The sequence below is a fragment of the Canis lupus genome, chromosome 7, assembly GCF_048164855.1.
Source record: "Canis lupus baileyi chromosome 7, mCanLup2.hap1, whole genome shotgun sequence".
Lineage (NCBI taxonomy): Eukaryota > Metazoa > Chordata > Mammalia > Carnivora > Canidae > Canis > Canis lupus.
The window spans coordinates 35828626-35854945 of record NC_132844.1 but is presented as its reverse complement, the minus strand read 5'-3'; the positions used below and the strand labels follow the sequence as shown (position 1 = coordinate 35854945).

The 26320-nt window shown below is 39.0% G+C and overlaps 1 protein-coding gene and 1 long non-coding RNA gene across 4 annotated transcripts in view; both read right to left on the bottom strand.

Annotated features, from left to right (window-relative positions):
- Positions 1 to 6834: 6834 nt before the first annotated feature.
- LOC140636761 (uncharacterized) lies at positions 6835 to 11816 on the bottom strand. Its single transcript, XR_012033971.1, has 2 exons — positions 11340 to 11816; positions 6835 to 7263 (listed from the first exon to the last, which is right to left on the bottom strand). It is a non-coding gene; the product is annotated as an uncharacterized lncRNA (long non-coding RNA).
- A 3-nt stretch (positions 11817 to 11819) lies between these two features.
- Positions 11820 to 26320, bottom strand: part of COL12A1 (collagen type XII alpha 1 chain) — a 116261-nt gene continuing 101760 nt past the window's right edge. For 2 of the 3 annotated variants that reach the window (XM_072832325.1, XM_072832327.1), the window contains 8 exons: positions 24056 to 24109; positions 22364 to 22435; positions 19066 to 19101; positions 18892 to 18958; positions 17348 to 17536; positions 16312 to 16380; positions 15103 to 15273; positions 11820 to 12882 (listed from right to left, as the gene is read on the bottom strand). In XM_072832325.1, the coding sequence (XP_072688426.1) occupies positions 12701 to 12882; positions 15103 to 15273; positions 16312 to 16380; positions 17348 to 17536; positions 18892 to 18958; positions 19066 to 19101; positions 22364 to 22435; positions 24056 to 24109 (840 nt within the window). In that variant the 3' untranslated portion in view covers positions 11820 to 12700. Of the gene's footprint in view, positions 14081 to 15102; positions 15274 to 16311; positions 16381 to 17347; positions 17537 to 18891; positions 18959 to 19065; positions 19102 to 22363; positions 22436 to 24055; positions 24110 to 26320 lie in introns of all 3 variants that reach the window. The other variant, XM_072832326.1, reaches the window with a different exon arrangement.

Below are 26320 nucleotides of genomic sequence, written 5' to 3'. Positions count from 1 at the left end.
ACATGTATGAGCTCATGTTCTCCATCATTATTTACTATAAATTTAGTTTGTAGGTTGTTAGAAAATAATTTTAATAAACTGGAGAGTATATCATAATGATTCAGAGTTTGGGCTCTGAATTAGATATTCCTGAATTCCAGTCCCAAATTTGTTGTTTACTAGCTCTGTGAACCTGAGTATATTACTTAATATGTTCAAATTTCTGTACATATATCCATTATATAATAGGTTACATATAGCAGTAGATTTGGAATAATAATAGTTGCTAAAAATATTCTTGAGCATTCAGTATGTGGCATGAACTGATCTAAGTGCTTTCCATGTATTAATTCATTTAATGCCTATTGTATGTTTGGCACCATAGTAATACATGATAAAACACCTGCTAAATATTTGCTATTATTAATCATGTTAATGAATCGATTTAATAATGTTAAATGTTGACAACTATTAAAAATCAGAATTAAAACAAGGGTCTATCACTTTCTATCACAATAAAGACTCCTTTAGCCTTTATAGAATGAAATCTTTCTACGTACTATTTGTCTTCCATTGACAAATGGTATAATGAGGCTACATTTTACAAAAGGTATTTGAATTTGCACCATGCCCAACAGTGATAAAAGAGAAGTTTTATTCTCTTTTTTGACTTAGCTCAAGTATAACCTTCTTCAAGAAAATCCCCCAACTGGGGATCCCTGGGTGGCGCAGTGGTTTGGCGCCTGCCTTTGGCCCAGGGCGCGATCCTGGAGACCCGAGATCGAATCCCACGTCGGGCTCCCGGTGCATGGAGCCTGCTTCTCCCTCTGCCTATGTTTCTGCCTCTCTCTCTCTCTCTCTCTCTCTCTCTCTGTGTGTGACTATCATAAATAAATAAAATTTAAAAAAAAAAAGAAAATCCCCCAACTGCCCCTCACCCACCCTGCTAATCTGGTTTGGCTGTTATCAAGTTCTCACACTCAATTTTAATAATTTCTTAAATAGATTTCACTGAAGAGTTAGTATACTGGTGCCTAGTCATTTTCAGTGCACTAGTGACCAAAGATTTATTGAGAAGTTGGGCCACCTTTTTAGGAAGTTTCTCCCTATCCACAAGTTCCAGGAAGAGACTTTGGATTTCACATGGAAAGTACTCAGTGGTTATGGCTGCCTGCCTGCAAGAATCAAAACCCCAAACAAAATCCATATGAAGCTTCTGTGTCCAGGATGTCTGAGTGCCCCCTGCCCCTCCCAGCTGCATGCCACAGTATATCAAAGGGTATTTTGACTCCTGGTTGACATATGTTATTATTTTTTATTCAGTTCTAAAAGAGTGGAATGTAGTCAGTATTTGAGGAGATGGCCAAGAGGCATTCATTCTGTTCACAAATAAATTATTAAGCTCTAAATTTGTTGATTTTCTGGACATACATTTTATTCATCTGCAGATCAGAATATTCACACATTGGTTATGTTGGAAGTCCAAGGAATAATTCAATCAACAATTCATTTAATGGCCAGCCCAATTTGAGCAAGCTCTCAAAATATTCAAGAAAAAGTCACCGTAAACAATTAGATTACATTCAGTTTGGATAGTAAATGTAATTAAACCCCTGGTGCCATTGTCTGAATTGATAGGTCTTCTAAGGTATTTCCACTAGTAACAATATCTATCATTTCTTGAACATGTGCTTCACTAACATGATAGTATCTTATTCTTATATCAATTCTAAAGATAGTAATTATCTTCACTTACAGTTCTTTAAATTTAAGATAGATTTCTGCTGAGAAATACGCCATGACAAAGATAATTCTGCTAAGTAGCTGATTAACTTGAGGACAGAAGAGGAATTTCCAGTCAGCCCCAGGTTAGACATAGTGTAAAGAATGCTTTTGAGAAAAGCTACATTTTTTTCTGATACATTCCCTCTGTTATAACAGCTTGCTGGTATCCCACTCATTATAATGAATGACAGAACATCCACATGGAAGTAATCCCTGTATCAAATATTGAAAAAACAATTCTACCCATTTGAGAATTTCCACTAGATTAAAAGTAAATTAGTACATATCATGTGTTTATACATGTGGTATCTCTAATACATCACAAGGGAGATACACTCATTTTATAGATTAGAAAAGTAAAGTTCAGAAAATTTGAGTTACTTTCCCAAAGCAGCTAGTAAATGGCAAAGTCCAGACTCACATCCAGGTCTTCCTAGCTCCAGAGCCTTTCTTTTTCCATGACTGCATTGCCAAGCCCTGGGTGAGTTGCTTTCCCTTCCTATTTTATTCTTAAAATGTAACTCTTGGCTCTACAGCCCAAGAACACAATGTTATTTAAGAAAGACATAATTCCAATACCTTAAAAAATTGTGAAACTCTCCTCATTAACAAATTCTGATAGAGATTTAAAAAAAAAATTGTTCCCAGAGTCTCCCTGTTTCATGCCGCCCTCCTATTTTCCTCCTCCACATTCTTCCATCTGGTTAAGTCAAGGCAGGGAGTGTTAAATTCCTGTGGTGTAAGATCTTTACTAAAACCTTTTACAATAGTTTTCACCATGATCCCTAAGCAGCACCAAGAAATGCAATCACTACATTAAGACCGATTTACTTGGTAGCCAGAGTGGGGAGAAAGACAGCATTTATTTTTAGTGGCCAATGTGCTAGGCATGTTCACATAATTCTCTCCTCTCACTAGATTGAGAAGAATATTGAAAATAAGGACCATAAGTTGTAAAAATGTAAAAGGAGAAATAGGTGTTGAAACTTCAAATAATGGAATGGAAACTGAAAGGAAAAAGAACTTTCATTTGGAAAGTGAGCTGAACAACTCTTGCATGAGCTGGGATAACTACTGGGGAACTCTCTAGTACCTTCTCACAGGATTTGTGTCTGGCCTAACTTTTTTATTTTTTAAAGAAATATTATTTATTTATTTATTTATTTATTTATTTATTTATTTATTTGATAGAGGGTGTGTGAGAGAGAGAGTGTGCGCACAAGTGGGAGATGGAGAAGCAGAGGGAGAAGCAGGCTCCCCACTGAGCAGAGAGCCTGATGCAGGACTCGATCCCAGGATCTGGGATCATGATCTGATCCAAAGGCAGACACTCAACCGACTGAGCCACCCAGGTGCCCCTGGCCTATTTTTCTAATATGGTCAGAAATATAACAAATATTGGTATCAATGTTCCCATAACTCTAGAGGTAGGCATAAGGCCCAAGTTTTCAGAACCCTGGAATCAGAGAGGTAAACCAACTTCTTCAGATAACGTGCAAGAAAGTACCCACACGATACTCAAACCCAGGTCTATCTGAGAGCAAAGTCTGCATTCTTAAATACATCCTGACTTATAGACAGAACTGTGCCAATACCACCACAGGTAAGGACAGTGTAGCATAGGAGAAAGGCATAGAGTGGATGCCTCCTCTCTTTTCTAAATGTATGACTCTTGGCAGTGGTTGAATTTTCTGAAAGTTTTTTCTCATTTGTACAATGGGAATGGTAATACTTTCAAGAGTGCCTAAGTGGAGGCACTTAGCATCATGCCAGACACAGAAGAGCTTACACGTCTGTCTTATTTCCTGTCTTTAAAACATCCATGGAAAATATTTTATAACTTTATTAGAAGTTCTCTTAAAATTAACTTAATATGTCCTTGCACCAATTACATTTTGGGTTCTGTTCTAAGATTAATATTGCTAGTTGAGAAACTAAGGAATGAGAGGCTGAGAAAAACAAAATATACATTATAAGAAAATGTAAAGGTAAATCAAAGCAAAATGTGTAAATTCTCTTTGTTAGTTGACCCTTAAACAAAATGGTTCAGTAGCTTTTGCTTTGAGGTATATAAACAGAAGAAATTTAAATTGATAACTATCTCATATTTGCTTTGATTTGGCAACCCTGGGAAATGTTCTGATTACAGTTATTTCCCACTTTACATGCTTGGTTCATCCCACTTGGGGTAACTTTAGCTACAGTAAAGAGCTCCAATGACTGACAGCAGTTCTCTCAACAAAACATCAATTCTATAACAAACACCATTGTCTAACTATCCTATGAGGTACTGGTCCTCAAGGGAGTGGTTTGGACAAAAGAGTTCTGTTTAATGAAAGAAGATAAAACATCCTTTCTTCTCTGTGGTATTTCCTGAGGACCTGAGGCTTTTTGCATCAATAACTCAGTGAGATTTTGGAACTACCTCTATTTCTCATTTCCAGTTGTCAACCTTGAAGAAAAAGAGAATATGAAATGTTTCCTACAATCTAACCGATTATCTACTCTTTATTATTCACATTGCCTCTAATTCACAAGTATAGGTGTTGGTTCAAAACATCAGGAGCTTCCCGGGTAAAATCTTAACCTGACCTCTATGCACAGAGGTCGAGGATAGCTAGCAAAGGAGACAGGCAGATCACTCCTGATTGGTAGGCAGCAGATTTCATAAGCAAGGGAACTTATTTCTAAGGTTTGTCTCAGGCAGCCCCAAAACAGGTAGATTTTTGCATTTTAGCATATGTTAAGTCCAGGACAATGTGGTTCACTCCTAGGACCATGGCCAAGGTATCTAAGATGGCGTCAATATTGGGCATAGCTACATGGATGGAGACTAACGCTTGGTGAATTCTTAGAGGTCCACAGTCTTCTGCCATGAGCCATCTGGTTTTTTACCAGCAATGCCAGGCTGTTGAAAGCACAATGGGCAGGGAGGGCAATACCCACTTGGTTCAGTTCTCCTATTTCCTTCTGCCCCCTGGGCAATTTATAGTATTCGATGGTTACTATTCTTACTGGTCCCAAGTTGGCATTTCTCCTTAACACTGGTTTGATTACTATAACCCAGAGGTAGAATTCACCTATACAGGTGTTTAAAGTTTGACCTCGTAAAATATCCATTCCCAATGTTTTCTCTGGTACTGAAGAAATAAAAGCCTTATGTTGTTATGGAAGGGAATGTCCAAATTGCATTGTCAAAGGGACCTTCCTAACCATAATTGTAACCGTCGATGGTACGAAGAGGGCCAAAAAACTTCTGAGGGTGACCACGAATTAGAATATATTCAGCTCTAGTATCAATGAGAGCCATCACCTTTTGTTTCTCTGTGGGGTACCAGTGAATAGTGAGCTCATAGTGAAGCCTCTGATTGCCCCCACAGCCCTTGCAGGCAGGCAGTCTTAGCCTGCATCCCGCCCCCGGGGTCTGGGTGGCACCCACCACTGATAGGACTGCATCCCTAAGGCCTCTGCTGGAGCTGATGGGGCATAAGGGATAGTAGGGACAGGTGGGACAGGTCTGAACCATTGTTCATTTTCAAAACTTTCCATAGGCTGGCCAAGACATTATTAGGTTCTCAGTCTGTCTTTTCATGTGAGATCTCAGCAGCAATAAGGTCAAGCCACATTTGCTTCTGGGTTACTTTTACCAGATCTTTTACAATTGATAAACTTTTGGCTTTTCAAGCTCCCTCCCTGTCTTGGGATTTTCCCACAGCCATACTGATTCCCAGATTTGTCAGTTTCCTCCAGATAAGCAGTGAATGGCTCAAATCATAAATGTCTTATCCCACAACAAGGCTCAGCATAGATATCAGCATCCATACCAGGTAAGGGGGCCACTGGAGTATCATGCCTTTCATTCCTACAGTGAATGTGACCCAATCAGGGCCTTCAAAGCCAGGGACACAAATGATCTGTCTCACTCCCTAATCCTTAAGAATTTATTGTACCTCCTCTAGAGATTTTCGGGTTCACACATGCCCAGGGAGAAGAGAAACCCCCTTCACTGAGCCGAGCCTCCCTGCAGATTAGAATAATCCAATCTATAAGGTACCGAATGCCTTGAACACCCTAAGCACAGGTACTGTTGGAGGGCATGGTGTGTTGTAAGATTGCTCATTTTCTTTGCTTCCTGCCAAGTCAGAAAAATGCCACTGTCTCCCCTTACACTCCCACCACTCCACCCCGCCCCCAACTGCTACTCCCCACTTCATAGCCACATTATGTCTGGATACTTTCCCCAGCATTTTGCTGGAACTTGGCAGCTGTATCAATAAGCTCAGTGGGAGTGTATTCTCTCACCATGAATGGTTCCTGAACTGAGGGCTGTCCTGCTGACTGGAGTTGTTATTGCCGTGCTTTTGCTTTCTTTTGTACCGGGAGTCATACACCATGGGCTGTTCATCCATTTCACTGTCAATCACTACAACATCCTCCTTTTTGTTCTCAATTTCCCAGGGATTCCACCTCTTTATGTCTCAATCAAGCTCTGTCACCAGTGTTCCACCTTCATCCACAGCACCCTACAACCTCCTAGTTTTGCAGAATGACATGCTAAGGTCGCCAACTTATTATCCTACTCTCTCACTTCATCTGTTAGCCCCCAAACCAACAGAATTGTAAATAACCTCACATCCTCTGATCTCAGCTCTTCTTCCAACTTTCTAGCTCAAGCTTTGGCTCTAACTGGGTATGAGTGTGTAACCGAACTGCCCGTAGTAGAGCCCAGCCACCTATGGAAGCCATGTGTTTTTCTGCTGTAGTTCCCCACCCCCACCACGCACAGTTCTTCCAACAAGTGCATCACACCAGCCAGCATTTACGGAGTATCCCTGCAGTCTCACACTACTGGCCACAACTATTTAACATATGGGCCATCCTTCCCCACATAGAGGTCAATGGTCAACACAGGATTTCCCTCATGGATGCCTCGTTCCCAACACCCATCTGTCCTGGCTGACTCACCAACTGTTGGTTCAAAACTTTGGGAGCTTCCCTGCTGAAATCTGAAACTGTCCCCTATACAAAGAGGACAAGGAGAAAACAAAGAGAGAGGCAGACCACTCCAGATTGGTAGGTGGCAGTTTTAATGAGCAAGAGAACTTACAAGGCTTGTGTTGGTTGTCTACAAGACAAATAGATAATCTAATTCACCCACTAGAATCTTTAAAAAGTAGGTCTTAACTGGTTTCAGTCATGTGTTCAGTCCAGATATTCCCAACCACACCTTACTCTCTCAAGGCTGTGCCCTTAAAACAACTCCTAGTGTGCAAATGGTGGGTGGAATGTACATTCCAAGGGCAGAGATGGGGAGAGCCTCCAACTGTCCAGGTCCATCCAGCTCCTTGGCCAATGGTGGTCATGTTCTCTTGATGTCCTCCTCCAACAGTAGGATAGTACCATGAAAAGAAGGATAACTATATAACAGCCCAAAGTAAGGAATAATCAAGACTTTTTTTCACTGGTGGATCCTACAAAGGGGGGTGGGAATCTACTGCCCTGCAACAAAGTAGACATGAAGAAGTTCAATTACACATGAATTATTTGATCTACATACAGTATTTTGATGTTTCCAATAAAATCTAGTGTGTCAAGGAAAATAGTTTCTTCCACCTGTAGTTATTCATTCAATAAATGTTTGTTGAATGCCACCTACATACTAGCACTTTGGTGGCTGCTAGAAACACAAGAGTGAACAAAACAAACATGGTGTCTGCCACACTGCAGGGATCTTGAACTTTGGAAGTGATAAGACAGTTATCCCAAAGTGATTATTTCAGCATCAAATTAAAGGATTAATGGGGGGGAGGGGCCACCTGGGTAGCTCAGTGGTTGAGTGTCTGCCTTTGGCTCAGGTTGTGTTCCCAGGGTCCTAGGATTGAGTCCCACCTCAGGTTCCCCTTGCCTATGTCTCTGCCTCTCTCTGTGTGTCTCTCATGAATAAATAAATAAAATCTTTCTTTTTAAAAAGAAAGGATTAATAGGATGTGACCAAATGAAGATAGCATGTTCCACAAAAGGAAATAACACCTGCAAAGGCTCAAAATACTGGAGGGGCAGAGCAGGAAGTCCAGTATAAATTGGAAAAACTCTAATGAGATAAATGAGGTATCATGATGTCAAAAAGTAGGAAGAGCCAAGTCCTTGATGACTAATGAGTATTGATAAGGTTTCTGAACTAGACACCACTAAAAGATTTTAAGAAATGTAGTGATATGACCAGACTTGTATTTTTAACAATCATTTTGGCTGCTAAGCTGCAAGAAAAATGATTTGGAGGGCAAGAAGAGTGGCTAGAATGAGACCACATAGATTCTAGGGAATCTGGACAAGTCAATGGGGCCTAGAGGGAGAGAATGGCAGTGGGCACACAGAGAGGTGAACTGTTGAAAGATGCTTAGGAGATAGAATCAAAAGGATTTAGTGATTGATGGGATGTACGATGTGAGGGAAAGAAAAGGCAGGTTAATTATTGAGTTTCTGAGTTAAGCAGAGAGAGTGTGAGAGAGTATCACTCACAAAGACAAGAAACTTGTAGAAAAAAACTGGTGTGGAAAAAGGGGTGAGGGATTTCACTTTGTTCATACTGAATTCAAAATGCCTGTAAAATGTCCAACTGGAGATGTACCAAGGCAGTTGGATGTATATGCCTAAAGGATCAAAAGAAAGGACTGGGCTAGAAAATACAGTTTTGGCATAAAAAGTATATCCAAAGCCAAAGACAGAAAGTCTAAAAATTTCCCATTCTGGCTGATCATTATGACTAAACTGAAGAATATATTTAAAATATATATATTCTTGGGTCTCCATTTCCAACATGCTGAATCACTCTGGAATCCGAAGACCTATTTGAGGGGGGTCAAAAGACACCCTTCCAGAGACCATTCTAAATCCCCAAGGGTCTAAAATTGAGTAGTAACAATTGAGTAGTAAGGATGACTCAGATATACGTAGAAGTTCAATCCCCTAGTCCTCACTGATTAGACGTGAGAAGTGAAGGAAGAAGGAGTTTAAGGTCATTTTCAAATTTCTAGCCCAAGGAACTTGATGGTAGGAGGGTGGAGAGACAATGGAGGAAATCAGATTTGGAGATTGTGTCAAAGACTGAGGCCTTAAGTTGACCGCCAGTCAACTAAAGAGTCCTTTCTCCTCTTACATAGCAATAGAGTAGCTGATTTTAGTTTGGCACATGGCCACCCAAAATAAAGGTAGCATTTCACACTTACAGCTAGATATAGCCAAGTGACTAAGTTCTGGATAATTATATGTAATATAAATTTATTGTAAGATATGTTTGCAACTTCTAGAAAGTATATTTAAATGGAAGGGTGGGGTGGTTGCTTGTTTTGTTTTGTTTTGTTTTGTCCTTTCTCCTTCCTGCAGGGGATGAGAGTCAGAGCTCTACTAACAATCTTGGATCACCAGTTTAACTGGGCTGTGGAAACCACAATTAGAAGAGCCACAATGTAGAAAGAGCCTGGGTCTTTGGCTTTTTAAAAATGAGAAATAAAGAAATTGCTAGTTGTTTAGCCTACTGTGATTTTGTGACTTTCTGTTAGTCACAGCTGAATTCTAATCATAATTATATCAAATGCTAATTTTGAGTTGTCTGTAGAACTTCAAGGAGGGATATACTGTTGGATGTACTGATACAGAACCAGGTAAGACATCAGCATTGGAGACAGAGTCTGTAAGTGACCACATGTAGGTCATTCCCTGAAAGCAAGTCCATGTGATTTTTTTCCAATAGCCTTCAGCAGCCAAATCTAAGAGTGAAAAAGTTAATAAATGTTCATTTAGACATTCACATTTAAATTCATTTTCTAACCACAACTATAGAGTGATTTGGGGATCAAAGTTACCTTCTATTTAAAAGATTGCCTTTGAAAATAAAAGATTTACCACAACTATTCTTTATATAATTGGCTACCACTCTTTATAAGGCACTCAGACCATAACAGGTTAGTATAATCAAAACCCCTTTTATCATGGAGAAATTATGACTAGAACCAAATGAGGATGTAACCTAATGTGCCAAATACAGTACAACATACATAAAAAATAAACACTTAGGAACAATTATATTTACCTTATTTTTACAAAAACTAAGTGCAAGCTTGAGCAACCCCATAGGCAGCATAATTCTTAACAGATTCAAAAATAGATGCTCAAAAATCTGAGAAAATATACATGTAGCCACCTGTTAAACTTACTAAAAGAATTGTTAATCCCACTGTACAAAATATTCTAATAAGAATACTCAGAGATTAGTAATCTATGTATGTGCTGTTTTTAAATTTTGAAACATTTCCCATGGTAGACTTCATTAGAAGATGCAATCCCTTCCCACTTTTCAGACTAGTTTTATAAGAGCCCTAGCTTCAAATATGAATTATAGAAAATGAATTTCTTATAACACTTCCAAATTTAAAGAGCTAGAAAGTGTTTTAGGTCGTGCTATGTTTCCTCCAAAGTAAGTCTGAATAAATAAACCAGCACGCACATGTCTTATTCTGTGAGGTTTTACCATTAGCTTTTAAACCTAGGCTACTTTGCCTCTTCTCCCTATCACTTGTCAGTTTTCTCTCAATTGAGTACTACAAAAATAATTTTAACATAAGATTCACCAAACTGAAGGAGACAATACACTATGAAAATAAAAATTACAACATATATCGCAGCTGGATATTAATTTGGTGTTATCTCCCCTGGTTAGAACTGCCTTGGCCACTCCCCCCCATCCCTGCAGACTAGAAGGTAGTTAAATCAGTACATCGCCAATTTCAAGAATCCAACAGGCATCTAACCAGTGAGAGAAGATGAATTCCTTTGTGGCTTGAATTCATGTGGTCTTGGGCCTTAGCTGGGTCAGTGACAAGGAATGGAAACTGTCTTCAATCTCCTGATACAGAAGCTCTTCATTAAGGAGCATCAGAAACCCAAATGAATCAGAAACTTAATCAGAATAAACTCCTAGAACTGTAAGGTTTGAAAGCTCCTACTCAGAGAGTAAGCATTCCCAGAAGGGGAGGAGGGAGATCCGGTAATAAAACTGGGTTAAGAACCACAAGACCTAGAGTTTTAGTCTTGTTCTGATACTAATTAGCTAAGTCTGTTTCCTTCTCCCTAAAGCAAAGGATTAAACTGGGATGATCTCAGTGGTCTCTTCTAACTTTAAAAATGTAAGTCCTGGGGATTACAGAATGCTATGACTTTAGCACTATTTGCTTGCAAACTCCTGAGCACAATGCACTCCTTCATTGTCCTTTCCTTTTGATCTTGGCCTCCAGGAAGCTTCTTTTTTAAGATTTTACTTATTTATTTAACAGAGAGGGAGAGAGCACAAGCAGGGTGACAGGCAGAAGCAGGCTCCCCACTGAGCCTGACCAGAAGCTCCATCCCAGGACCCTGGGATCATGACCTGAGCGGAAGGCGGATGCTTAACCAACTGCACCACTCAGGTGCCCCTCTGGGAAGTATCTAACTCAGATGGGGTTTTTTTTTGCTCTGTAGCAAATTGTTTCTCATTACCTCTCTCCTTCTATTGATATTGGTTCTTTCAAACCAATATTTACCTTGTTTTCTTCGCTATTTAGAATGGAGTTACCGAAGTCATCAATGTGCAAAAGGAAATTTTTACCTTTACGAACTTTTAGGAAATTTTTAAAACTAAATGTAAAAATTTCCATTAAGGAACTTTCCTTTTCGCATCACACATGTTACTGGGTAAAATATGGTATAGGAAAGTGATTAAATCAAAATCATGTGGGTTGTTAAAGATTATTTGGTTGTTTGGGGTCTCCTTGGATACCTCCTTGTTTTTCCACCAACCCACACATCCTCTACATTCCAAATAAAGCCTTTGGAATCTGCTGAGCTTTTTTAAGGCTCTCAACATTCTCTATGACTTCACCATATCATTAAAAATCTAAAGTTATTTAGCATAATTTAATAGTATTAGCAAGATTTGTAACCGTATCCACGGATATAAACTTGTTTGTTGTGACAACCACCCAAACACTCCTAAAGGCCATTCAAAGAAAAAGCATACCATGTCAAATTTTCAGTAGTTTTATTGAAAAATGCCTCTTTTGTTTCAGAAATAAATAATATAAGGCAGTGAAATTCACAATCTGCAGTTAAAATATAAAAGCAGCAATTCTATGTTCATAGTCTTGCAAACATTTTCCAACTGCTTTTGATAACTAAGAAACATTATGTTCTGAAAAAAAAAGTTCATACTAAATATACAACACAAACATGCAATTCCATCGCTGCAGAATAATCTGCAATTTGGCATAAATGTTAGTGTGTCTAAAACAAGGAGGTTTAAGGCAATATGGAACTGTATCCAGTTGATACAATAATTTCAGCTACATGGCTTAAGGTTTGTGGTTGTTAAAGGAGATGTAAAGAGCATTCTATGCCCTAATGTATAACAGAAGATAGAAGAGGAGGATAAACCATTGCAATGGAGTTGGTTTTATTCCCTCCTTTTCTGTTTGAGGAGGGGAATTACTTGAATCGTGGTGTAACTGAATCCCAAACAAGTATTGGAAAAGATGAACCGCCCTCTCGAAATAGACAGTAGTTCGGGCTTCCAGGACTTACTGCTTAACCTAAGAGTTTCACTGAGGCTGCCCTTTGTGCTAAGGAAAGGCACAAGGCACGTTCTCTCCTTGCAGCTTTTGCGAGCAAAGGATTTTGCAAGCATTTCAAGGGCAAAGGCAAAAAAAAAAAAAAAAAAAAAAAAAGTCTACAAGACTGCGTGCAGCGAGCTAGGTTTCCTGCAGAAACAAGGTTCTCTACAGCCAGAAAGCGTACTCTTGGATGAAGCAACGCCGGAAGAAACATCGCAGATGAGACGTGCACCGCTCCGTCTGACCTGTAAAGGAAAATCCCAACACCTCCCCCAGCGTGGCCGCGCTGCGCGGTCTCAGGTTCGCTGCCCGGGGCCGCGGGGCAGGGCGCGCCGCCAGCGCGCGTGGGGAGGGTGCTCGTCGCCAGGCTCGTCGGCGCCGTAGTCCTCGTACTCGTCGGGCGTCCGCTCGGGCTCCACCGGCACGATGAAGGGCTCGCGCTCGGGCAGGTAGGCCCCGCCCTCGGGCACGTACGGCTCTGTCCGATTCAACATTACAGTTATGGCATGATTTGGAAGGCACACAAACAGCAAAAGCTAAATCATCACCCGAGGTGATGGCACTCCAGTCTTAATCTCATCGCTATAAATAGATAAGTTACAATGTTCTGATTACGTCCGTTTGCAGAGAGAATTTGGTGATGATCAAATAATGGAATGACACGTTTTTTTTTTTTAACCTTCGCGGATCCAGCAGTAAATACAACCATTGCACAAATATACCTGGGAAGGGTCAGAGGCTGCGCCAAAGAACTGTAAAGGCAGAAACCTAGGCAGGATTTTCGCAAATTCCCAAGTAACTGTTCATGAGTTCACACTCCTCAATTCAAAGAACAATTTGGAAAGATGAGGAGGAAAGGGGAAGTTTTATTGGCTCCTAGAAACTGAACTGTGGAGGTGAGAATCAACTATCACCAGGTGATATACAGTACATGACATTTTCTGTGGCTGACTCTCCCACAGACTGAGTTACAGTCGGTGGGTAAGGAACACCAGTGACTACAGCGAAACAGGAAGGAAAAAAGTGATTATAAAACTTTGGTGTGAAAATTGCAATTACAAAACCCAAATGAGAGTACATGTACAAAAAATAATAATAATAAGACACATGCCCTGAATCAGACACATCGCTAACAAGCAAGAGATGAGGAGATTCCATTCGGTGTTATTCCGGCATAGAGCAAGCAGCAGGCTTTGATGCAGAAGCTTATTGTAGAATTGTTAAGTGATTTTAGTGGATAGGATCACATACAAATCATTTACAAGCCACAATTAGTTTATTATTTACATAAGACATTTCTCTTTAACCAGGTTAATTGTTTTTCTCAAAATGGCATAATCTCCGCTGGTTAGTAGTTTTATTATGTGCCTCTTTCAGAACTGAGGCTCATCATGGTTGTGGGTTTGAACTTTTTTTTAAATAATAGTTTTCTACATTATTACTGAAATGCATCAGGCTTATAAACTAACACCACTGCTTTTGTCTCATTCAAGTTAGTATAAAGAGTCTCCACCCTCCTTTATGATGTCCACCCGGTTCTTTAACCATATCTGTGGTGAAATTTCCATACAGACTCATTTCCTAATAAGCACGTGCGCAAACATCTCAGAAACAGGATTTTCATGTATTCAAACTGTAAGCAGCACTGGCGACTTAGAAAATTTGTTAGCCGGAACCTGAAACAGGTCAAAGATGATAGTTTTTAAAAGTTGAATTACTATGCAAAAAATATATATACACATCCATCTAAGTATGTAATGGTTAAAATATATATATATATATATCCATATATTTCCAGTTATTCACACATACCATAAGGCAGAGGTATTTAAAATTTATCTTATAAAGAATTAAATTGTAATTTTGTGAATGAGTTGCATGAGAAATTTGCATTAAAATTCATTATTACTTTTGGTCATATGTAAGTATACACATAAATATATAGATATATAGATATTTAGATATTCAACTACTCATGCACTATTTGCTAGTAGCCAACCATATCAAACAGCAGTATCATTTTTAAAACTTGCAAGATGCTTGAGGGTGCGCTGATGAAAAGGTCACCACTGACCACAGCATGAGTTTCTTATTTCCAGATCAACGTATCTCCCCTGTTCCCACATTCCTCAAAGGCGGGCATAAGAGACCTGGCCTCTATAATTGTCAAACACTAGATGTGCACTACCAATTCTTTGAAAAAATCAAGTCCCAGATTTTATGACCATTAATACTATGGACAGTGTGAGCCAGTAAATTATTTTCAGTTGTCTGCACCATGTTATCAAGTAGTTTGCCTGAACATTAGATTCCCAAAACAATTTTTAGTATGGATTCTTGACATTCTACAATTATATTCAACAAATCCCTGTTTCCAATCTTTAGGTTTAAGGAAAAAAAAAAGCATTTGATAGCATTCTCTGAACTCCCAAAAGAAATTAAGAAGAGGTTTATGATGCGATTTGGCAAATGTAGACATACAGGAAGGAAGAGCAAATAATTACTCACTCCTAACAATGAAGTAATGTTTTACGCTTTGAGAGAAAACAATGTGACTACATAATCGAAACACGTAACTGAAAGAGTCGATATCTTCAAGAAATCCTCAAATCAACCTTCCTTCAATCCTAAGGAACTTCATTTCCATAAAGGTTCTTAATTCAGGTCAATTGGGGTTCCTACACTGGCAACAACATACCTGGATAGCCTTGCCCATTGTATGGGATGCTGGCACACTGGGATGAGTCACAGTATCCAGGAGGACCTGGGGGGCCTCGGATACCTGAGTTTCCAGGACGACCCGGGGGGCCAGGGGGACCTCTTGAACCTGTGGACCCTGGTGGACCCGTTCTGGATTCTCCTTGAGGACCTAGTACGGGGTTAAAACAAAGATTTTCCCTTTTGTTAAATATATCTCCTGAGGCAATCAACAATTCTCAAGACTAGACGATTCACTAGGGTATGGTAAGAAAATATTTCCTTAAAAGATCACTGGTATGAAGCAGTGTGGAACTTTCTTACCAGTCATCATCCATCAAGAGTTAATGATAGATATACAACGACTTTAACGATTTTATCCAAAGAAAATTGGACTTGCCAAGAATTAAGCCAAACTAAAGATATCAATGAGTTCCCTGGATAGCTCCCACTCTTACAGAGATAAAGCTATCTGAAGGAAATGGCTATATTAACCACATGAGACTGCCAGGAAAACATGGGAGTGCCTGCTCCACACCTCCAGACTACGTGAAGTAATATTATTTCTGGATCAAGTTATACTTATTTATGGTTAACATAAATGTAAAGATTTAACCATACTTATTTATGGTTAACATAAATGTAAAGATTTAACCACGAAGGCTGACCTTGGTTACCAGGGTCTCGTGGATCTTAAAATGAAGAAAAACAAAAATCCATTTTCAATCTAGTAAATGAAATGCATAAAACAACTAGATGACTATTATTTCTCTACAAAACATCAATAAAGAAACTATGAATGAAATCTTGCAACATGTCAGGCTTTTAGCGAGGATATATTTTCTGTCTGCTAGCAACTTCTTGAAGAATATGAGAAGAAACAGGAAATAACACCATCTTTAAAGTCTATGTGGCCAAACAAAACAAAGAGGAATTCCATTAAAACAAAAACAGCAACCCTCTGTGTAACTAAAACTCCTACCCTCATATATTAAAGTTCTAGTAACTGCTTAATAGAACGTATTCAAACAGTTTTTTGAACAAAGAGAACATAAAAATGAGGAGGTTATACAAGCTGAACTTCTTGCTAAAATATATTCATGATGGCAGGCATGCCTGGAGCTAACAGGATGAGATGGTGAATCTCTTGAGGTTGTATCCTCTCTCAGTACTTGTGCTGTTTACTTATTTGATGTCCTGGCAAACATACCTGGGGGGCCAGGCAGCCCTCGAGGTCCTGGTGACCCAATACCCCTTTCGCCTTTCTCTCCTGGCAAACCTAAGCAAGGACAAAAAGAGAAAGCACAGGGAGAAAATGATCTGGACACACGTAGTTTTCATCTTAACTGGTAATGCTTAACTCAAGTAATCCACTTCTTTTAGTGAAAGCAGAACCTAATTTTTCACAGAAGTTCACTCCTGAAGCCAAATTCTTTCTAGACATTTGGGTAATTCCAGATTCATAGCCAAGAAACAAATCTGGCTACAAGTCAGGGGAAAAATTATTTGAAGAAAACAAACATGTCTAATATATATATATTTTAGAAACAGTAATTAAGAACAGGATCTTGAATAAATAGTTACAACTCATTGAGAAACACCTTAAAGGTATCTTATCTTTGGTAGCCCCATCATTGCATAGCATCCAAACCATCAGAATTACAGAAGCATCTAAGCCTTCTCCGGAACATGAACTGCTGCTTTAACAAAAGCAAACACCCAGAGTCCTGACACATCTGGAATCAAATAATCTTATTTTTCTTCTTTTCCTACAATGACACTTATCTACCATGAAATTAAAGCCAAACAAACACGTAAAACCAATGCCAGGCCCTGAATAAAGGAACCAAAAGAATTCGGAGCTAAAACTGTAGGGCTCTTTAGTACATTCAGTTGGTGCCCAACTCTTGCCAGTCACAATAATTAATCAGATTTTAACATCTGAGTGATTTTGCCAAAATACAGTTTCCTCCATCAACAATGACAGCAACAATCAGAGCATAGCATTATCTTTACTGAGATCTCCTGACAAAATCTTCCTGTGTTCTGTGATATGGATCTTGATGGCCTGGGGCTGCCTAAATAAAAAGACAGGTTCATGGACACACAGCTCTTCTGGGGCTGTCCAAACAAGAATAGTTAAAGCAGTTTGCCAAGTTCAGTCTTCCATGTGCTTTTCAACCTGTCCCAAATCCCACACTTGCAAACTCCTTCCTTTTCCCTGCATAGCAGCCGGAGACACCCACCTCGTTCACCTGGGGGTCCCTGCATCCCTGGAGTGCCGGGGAAGCCTGGTCGCCCCCCAGGTCCTGGTTCTCCTCTGGCTCCTGCGCTGCCAGGGGGGCCTGGGGGGCCTGGTGGGCCTGGTTGGTTGCGACTGGAGTGATAATCATTCGGAATCTGATTCAGCATCTGATTGAATCTGCTCATCTGACCTACAAACAGAAATAAGACTTGTTAATGAGAAACCCAGTAGGAAGGGATGAGATGGTGAAATCTTTTCTCTTAGTGCCTAGTGAAATCCATCTCTATTCCTCCCCCTCCAGGACACATTCTAATTAGAAGCCTAAAAATAAAATAAAACACTCCAGCTGTGCAGGACAAAATGATCCCTGATAAACAGTTGTCTCCACAAAATACTGACCAATAATACTGACAACATTACTATAAACCATAAAAGAGTTGTAAAAGTTTAATATGGCTCTGATATAAAGCCCTGTGGTTTGCCAGAAGATGTCACTCAAAAGAGAACCTTTCTCAAATTAAGGAATTATACCATTTTTGTGTGTACCTAAGAATGATAATCAGGCTGTAGTATAAATTGGAATCGCCTGTGGGAGCCATTGAAAAATACCGATTTCTGGGCCTCATCTCCAAAGATAATGATTCAATATGCTTAAGGTGTGGCCCAGGAACCCTCGTTTTCAACAAGGTGATTCTATTGCAGGTGTTCCTCAGGATCACACTTGAAGAAACACTATTAAGACTTCTGAAAGAGGGAACCTCAAGTTTAAGGCCATACTCAGTTCATGGGCACTGAGCTTTATTACATGGTAGGCTTCATTGAATAAGAAGGAAGAATATGTGAAAAATAAGAAGGCAATAAGAAGGTCCCCATTAAAATGTACTTTCTGTGATCAAATTAATCTTGATGGGCTTCCTTCTTTAAAGTCATAGAATAACTTAAAGTTTATAACTTTAAAAATCCAATGTTTGCTGCTTCTACATATACCCAGATGACGATCACTGAAAATCCTAATAAGGAAATTCGAAAGCCCTTTCAAAATATGATTTTGTATCAGATTTAGTATAGGAAAACAGACTATTATTTTACTTTGGATTCTTACTTTATCTAATGATGGTCATTAAAATATCAGTAGTTTTATTGAACCAGATACAAAACTCATAATATATAAAAATACAAAATGAAATGAAATGAAATGAAATGAAATGAAATGAAATGAAATGAAATGAAATGAAATGAAATAGAAGCATATATCTTAGGGACGCCTAGGTGGCTCAGCGGTTAAGTGGCTGCTTTCAGCTCAGGGTGAAGACCTGGGATCGAGTCCCACATCGGGGTCCCTGCATGGAGCCTGCTTCTCCCTCTGCCTGTGTGTGTCTCTGCCTCTCTCTCTGTGTCTCTCATGAATAAATAAATAAAATCTTAAAAAATAAAATAAATTTTAAAAAAGAACCATATATCTTAGAAACTTTATGACTCAAACTCTGCATTTTCCTGCAATAAATTTAAAAACCATTCATACATTAAAAATAAAAGAAATTTTACCACTTATCAATTGTTCACAGACTTGTCTTGCAACTGCTCGCATCATGTTCTGGGAAGCAATGTCTCCCTTGTTAATTAAATCAATGAGAATCATTAGCATATTATTTCTATAGTTTCAGACTTCAATGTTTAACACACAAAATAAATGTGAATCAGATTTTAAGAAATACATACTCTATCGCCTTTCTCTCCTTTCAATCCAGATGGACCCTGAAATGTAGGAATTTCATAGATGAGAAACTGACAAACATGATCTAAAATGATTCATGAAGGCAGGTGACAATGAAAGAGAGCAAGTTCTGCTTTCTAACAGATTAACAAAATGACACAACATATTTATATCCAGGTTACTCACATTTTGCTTGTCTGTAAAAGGGAATCTTTCTGCCTTTTTCTGTCTCTCTCTGTCTCAGAAGCAAATACCCTCCAAATTAGTACTGAGATGTAAATTTTATGATCACACATTTATAAATTATGTACTCTGCAGACATTTATGATGCTGTTCACAATTTAAGCCTGGAACTAAAATATGGATGAGAAATTGCCCTTGATACCTTTCCTTTACATCACCGTGGCTGGGTAGCTCAGCTTCTTATTGTACATCATCCATGAGGTTAATCTTGCTTCAGTTCTAATAAGAACCAGTGGGCTTTTGGTCAGTTTCCTAACTAAATATGTATCTCTAACTTCTTCCAATTAGTGTGTGTGTGTGTGTGTGTACATTGGGTATAAAAGGAATCGTGTCTCTCTTACTAAATAATTCAATTCAAATTGAGGTCCCACATCTAAACACAGCCACAGAATATTTGTCCCTACTCTGTCAAGCCTCTCACTGGCCATGAGAGGATCTCGAAAAAAGTCTTTTTTTTTTTTTTTTTCTAAAAAAGTCTTCTATAGTGCAAGTTTTTGTCCTTCCATAATGTGTTTCTGGACGGCCAACTGCTATGATGGAAGGAACATCTAAACCATTGACAAACCCGATGCTCAGGTAATACCCCAAACCAAACCACTTTTTACAGTCTCCAGAATTTTGACTGAACTCCAGTATCTTCCTCACTGGTCTTCTTGTTTTCCCATTTTGCCCCTAGGGAGTCTATTTTCCACCCAGAAGCCAGAGTGATATTTTTTAAAGGGAAATGAGATTCCGTCACTCCTTAGCCTCTAAGGGCTTCCCATAACACTTAGCATAAAATAAGAATTCCCTATCATCGGCTAGGTGGTCTACATGATCACCTTGCCCAGCTGTCTGACCTTGTCTATTAGCCCTCTCCCCCTCAACTCGCTCCACTTAGGGTATGCCGGCCTCTCTGCTGTTCCTTCACAAACCAGACTCATTCCTCACTAGAGGCTTTTGTTCCTACCTGGAATCTTCTCCCCACAGATCTTCAGACAGCTTCCTCCCTCACTTCACTACAGTGTCAGCTCCTCAGATGCGCTCCCTGACTACCAGGTCTAAAATAGTCACCTTCTCACTATCACAATTATTCCCCAACCCCTGACTCTGTTTCCTTTTTCTTCTTATCACTCAACACCACCAAAAACTGTATTGTTTATTTACACATTTTTGGTTTACATCCCCCAGGATCTCCATGAGGACCAAGACTTTGTCTTGTTCACACAAACTTTTTGTATCCCCAGACCCTGGAACACGGATTAGCACATTTAGGCACTAAACAAGCAGGTGTTGAGTAAATGGTCAGGAACATTCCACAAGCAGTTCCTTAAAACATCACCATACAACATCGTGTATTACAAGTTAACAAGATACCAAATGGTTACAATAGCTAATGACATGAGCTAACAGTGGGAGCCCAGCTCTTTGCTAAGACCGTTACACGCCCATCTGCTAGTTTTAGTTTTAGAAATTAAAGGTAAGACAAGAAAAGAAGGAGCAATTTTCCACCTTAGAAGGAGGAGGAAAATAAAGGGAGCAAGAGGGTAGGTAAAGTCCAAATCAACGTTACCAAATTGTAATAAGAAACTGAAGTTTGGTGCTCCCTTTGCCAAAAATACTAGATTCTTATCAAAACACTATTATTATTTATTTGGAGCCTTCTGTAAGTTGCAATGAATTTTTTCTCCTACATTTATTGCTACTTTGAGATTGTTCCTGGTGTGTGTGTGTGTGTGTGTGTGTGTGTTTTAATTTACTGCCACTCTGAGATTGTCGTAGTATAGATGATTTATAGAAACCATCTTTACTGCCAGTATCTAGAGATCACATTTCAAGTCAAAGAACCAGAAGTTTCTTTTAGGTTTCTAGCTCCAGTCATCAACTACATCAGGCATATTCTTATGTGGGACTCCATTTCAGTCAGACTCCAATGAAACAGAATTGTGAATGGGTAGAAAAGCTTCATGTGCTTTTAACTGCTCTTGTGAAGTTTCTGCCATGATTCATTGAGGAAAAGAGTAATAAATTCATGTGCTAGAGCACACACAGATTGTAAAGTATATCAGGAATCCTTTCATCTTTATGCTGCTTGCTTAATTTTATGTAAACATAGAAGGCAGGCCATGTCACATAAAGATTCGACCCTAAGTTTCTTTGACATGAAACAGCTTTTAAGCTTGGGTTTATATAACTTGGACAATACTTTAAAAAAAAAAAAAAAAAAAAAAAGAGGTCTGTCCAGAGAACAGCCCTGATGGATCTGTGTCATTGCTAATGTTTGGGCTTCATTATCTTCAAGGTAAATTTTTATCTTTTAGAATTCAACTCGGACAAATAAACTGCTGAAAATACTTTCACACTTCATCCGCAAATGAGAAAAAGGCTGTAAAGAAGAATATGATGCTCAACAGTCATTATAAATACTTCTGGATCTGTAATTTTCGGAACTTCAACTTCAGTTTTGGAGAGACTAACCTTAAAACCCCACACGCACATAATGCCATATAACTATTACTTTAACCAAACCATCTGACTGAAAGAAAGTTAAACTGTATGTAAGTTGGAGCAGGGGAGTATAAAAAAGTTAAGTAGTGGATTAGAAAAATCCTTTCAATACTAGGACTACTATTCTAGCATCCTCAATGAAAAAGAAATAAGTGAATGTGTGGCTGGCTGACCTTCAGGAAGGTTAGCATCTGCAAACTATGGCCGGAGGCGCCATGCACCACCATCATGTATTTTTTCTATCTTAAGCAGCATACCACTCCTAAATAAAAAGAATCATTCTGCTGACCCAGCCTTGAGTGTTTATACAGTGCAGAAATATGTGTCTTGGCTCAAAATCCCATTCTCCTTTTAAAGAAACCCTATGACCACAATTTTCAACCCAGAATATTATAACTCAGAGAGAAAAACTTTAGAACCAGTACCAAGTTAAATCCGTGGGTTTAGCATAGTTTCAACAAATGCTTCAAACCCATTACGGCAGAGACAACATAAATCGGCCAAAGCCTTGCAGCACCCTCGTTATTTATGACCACAGGAAAATGACTTTCCACACGCAATCTGTCCACTTACTGGTCTGCCATGGTCTCCGGGTTTTCCTGGTTTCCCACTTGGTCCTGTGACTCCTGGGGAGCCTGGGCTTCCCTGCAACACACAAGCCAGGCTGAGAAAGGGAATGAACAATGAAAAAAAAATCCCATCTAAAGTAAACTAACAAACGTGGCCAGCTTTAAAAGCCTTTCACAGAAGCAGCATATGATAGGGAAGAGCAAAACCAAATTTTAAGACAGCATGAAGAAAAAATACCTCAAAAATTCTTACTCTTATGGGGTGTCTAGTTCTAAAATATATTTTAAGACCGTTTGAAAAGAATCTATACATAGGATCAGTTTCACAATTCACAGACTTCGAGTCTAGCAAATTGGTTACAAAATGAATTTGCAGAAAGGAATCCCTGTTTTTTTAGTTTACTTCTATTACAAAACCAGAAAACCCAACCAAAGACAGGAGTGAAAACTTTGGTTGCGGAGTAGCTGGGTTTCTGCTGAATCGGGAGCCACTGTGGCAGTCTTCGCTTGTTTCGGGGAGTCCCTCTCACAGCCTAGAAATTCACTTTTTCTTTGGTGCTTTCTCTACATTTCCACTTTGTTCTATCATGTCAGCACTCTTCATCCCATCCAAACCAAAAGAATTTCTCCCTGTTGCTTTTAACACAGCTTTAAAAATCTCACCCATATTTTTCATAGAATATTTATAATAGCTACTAACCAATATTTTATGTTCTAAAGCCTAAAATTTCCTTAAAATGGAATCATCAAATTTTGTTATACAGTTAATCCTTTACTTTGTCAATTATACAAATATTAAGTAGACTCTGTGGTAAATAGAGCTTTAAAATGCAGGTTTACTATGCACATAACTTCTCCTCTACCTGAGAACATATCTATTGAGCATAAATAATAAAATTATTTTAACACATGCTCTCAAGTCTTCCTATTCTACCACAAGACATGAAGAGCATCCATCACCTCAAACAAGTTCATTATTATCTCACCTCAGATGCAAGTATATTGATGCCACTTTCCAAATCATTGGCTGAGTATTTTCCCCAAAGATCTTAATTAGAAGATCTACTTAGGGGATCCCTGGGTGGCACAGCAGTTTAGCGCCTGCCTTTGGCCCAGGGCGCGATCCTGGAGACCCGGGATCGAATCCCCTGTTGGGCTCCTGGTGCTTGGAGCCTGCTTCTCCCTCTGCCTATGTCTCTGCCTCTGTCTCTCTCTCTGTGACTATCATAAATAAATACAAATTTAAAAAAAAAAAACTTTAAAAAATTTTTAAAAAAATAGAAGATCTACTTAGGTGATGACTGATAGTGCTCAGTAATAAATATCCTTAAAATTGAAATATCACAAACCACCGATTCTTAAAATTTTAGAACAGAAAGTAACAAGTAGGTCTTAAAACCCTACCACTCAATGTGGTGTTGAAAGGATGGAGCACCTAACCAGCTAATGGTCAACTCAGTCAGGGATGTTTTTCTGTTTTTCAAATATAATTTGATGAAAAAGAAAGATTCTGCATTCTAACACAACAGTTTTCTGTAGCTCATTTTGATTTTGGAAAATAAAACACTCCCTGGACAGTGTACCCCACAGCACTGATGGAATGTCTCCCAAAGGCCAGGCTACTGGGCTTTTCCCTAGCAGATGGGGGAAGGGTTTGGGTGGGGGGAGACAACAATGGAACTCATTCATTTCTTACCGGTGGCCCAGGGGGGCCCCTGGGTCCCATTGCACCATCTTTTCCAGTAAAGCCCTATTGTAAACATAAAATTAATTATGGATTAGTGAAATAACAACTGAGTGAAAAGGAAAGACGCAAAAGATCTTGCTCAGAGTGAAGGGTCAAGTACACACTTGCAAGTAACCTTCCAATACGAAGACCAATATACCCCCCCCAAAAAATGCTTTCCAATTTACTTTATGCCTTTTAATGAATAATTTCCATACTTATTCATCTATATAGCTATATAGTAATAAATAAAGTCATTTTAAGAGTCAAACTAATCTTCTCCTAAGATGGTAGACTCCTCTATAAAGATGCTCGCTTTTGCTTTTGTACGAGTGTGAGGAAGCCTAGAGCAAGGCGAACCCTTTCTACTGAAAAGTCAATGTCCACAAACTAGCCCCAAAAGCATCAAAGTGGCAGGAAAAGAAATGTTGCTGACCAGAGCTCATGTATCATATTAGATGAAGGAGAGGCCAACTACCTGATTAAAAACTCCCTCGCTTCCTAAGCAATGGCCAGATAGCCAAGGGCAGGACTACTGGTGTCTCCACTCCTGGGGCATTTCTTCCCACATTCCAACCCCAGAAAAGTGGAAGTTCTCTTAAGTGCCTTCCACTCAAAAGAAAATCCTCAAATCCTCAGCTAATTGTTTTCAGTGTTTATCTTTCCTCATCTCACATGAAAGGTCAGATCCGCATGGGTGTCAGGTTGACTAGGAAGAGAGATGTGCCCCAGGAACACCATGCTTGGCTGTGTGGCCTTGCTCTGTGGCTCTCACGACCTACGTCTGTACGGTGCCAAATGACCTCTAACTAGAATGAGTCACTCTGCTACCCAGTTAGCACTCATTCCAACAGAGAGATCTCTGAAATTCAGCAGAGGATTTCTGAGTCAGGTCTTTTTTATAGTTCTTGCATTCCTCTGTCAAAGGAGATTTTTGTCTCAGTTTCTACAGGGAATAGGAGTGATAATTTCATCCATATTCTTGGATTCTAGCAAAAATCAAGAGCATTTGGATAACTGCCTGCATTAAATATCCATGGTTCCATTGATTTTACAACAGAGGAAGTTTAAATTATTTCTTTAAAATAGTGTTAGAAATATTCCACGGCCACCACCCCCTATTTTTTTTCCAGACACTTAAACAGATAAAGACTGTTTCTGGGAGATCCAGGCCTGCTTAACAAAAAACAGACTCCAAGTTCATCTGATGTTACATCAACACCGCTTCTGAGAGCCACTTGAGAAGCAAAAATGATCTTGGTAGAATTGCTTAGACAGCTTGAATTGCATTTCTTCCACCTAAATTTCTCCAATGTCTATATAGGTCACTCTTTGTTTATTTGTTAGTTTAGGTAAGCATTATATTTCTGAATAATCCTCCTTCAGTCAGCTTAAGAACTTTCTGATCAATCACTTTCTTTCCCCTCCCCCAGCTTTATTGAAGTATAATTGACAAATAAAAGCTGTATATACTTATGGTGCACAACATGGTGTTTTGATATACGTAGACTCTGTGAAATGATTACCACAACCAAGATAACTGACATATGCATTGCCTCATATAGTTATCATTTTTGAATGCAGTGAGAACATTTAAAGATCTACTCTATTGGCAAATTCCAAGTGTACTATATAGTATTATTAACTACAGTCGTCATGCTATGCATTAGATCTCCCAGGCTCATTCATCCTACATAACAACTGGAACTTTACACCTTTAACCATCTCTCTGTATCCCCCTCATCTCTGCCCATGGCAACCACCATTCTACTTTTTGTCTCCATGAGTTCAACTTTTCTTAGATCCCATACATAAGTGAGATCATGCAATATTTCTCTTTCAGAGCTTGGCTTATTTCACTTACTATAATGTCACCCAGGTTCAAGCTTAATCCATGCTGTTGTGAATGACAGGATTTCCTTCTTTTTTAGAGATTTCCTTCTTTTTTAATGTTTTATATATAAAAATTGTCCATCCATGAACATTTAGGTCTGGTCAACCATTTTATTTTAGAAGAAACATACATCTGAGTTGGGGTGAAGAGGATTTTATTCTGATGTCCACAGAAGGTCTGCCCACCGAGCTATCTGCAGAACTTTCTGCTATAATTTTATTTTATTCTCCTTTATCAAAGCTGGAGTGGTTATTGCTGCTTCCCCCTATGTGAGGCTGGCTGAGAAGACCTATGGTTGTTTTCAAAGATACACATGTATTCAATACCTATAGGTGCAGTTC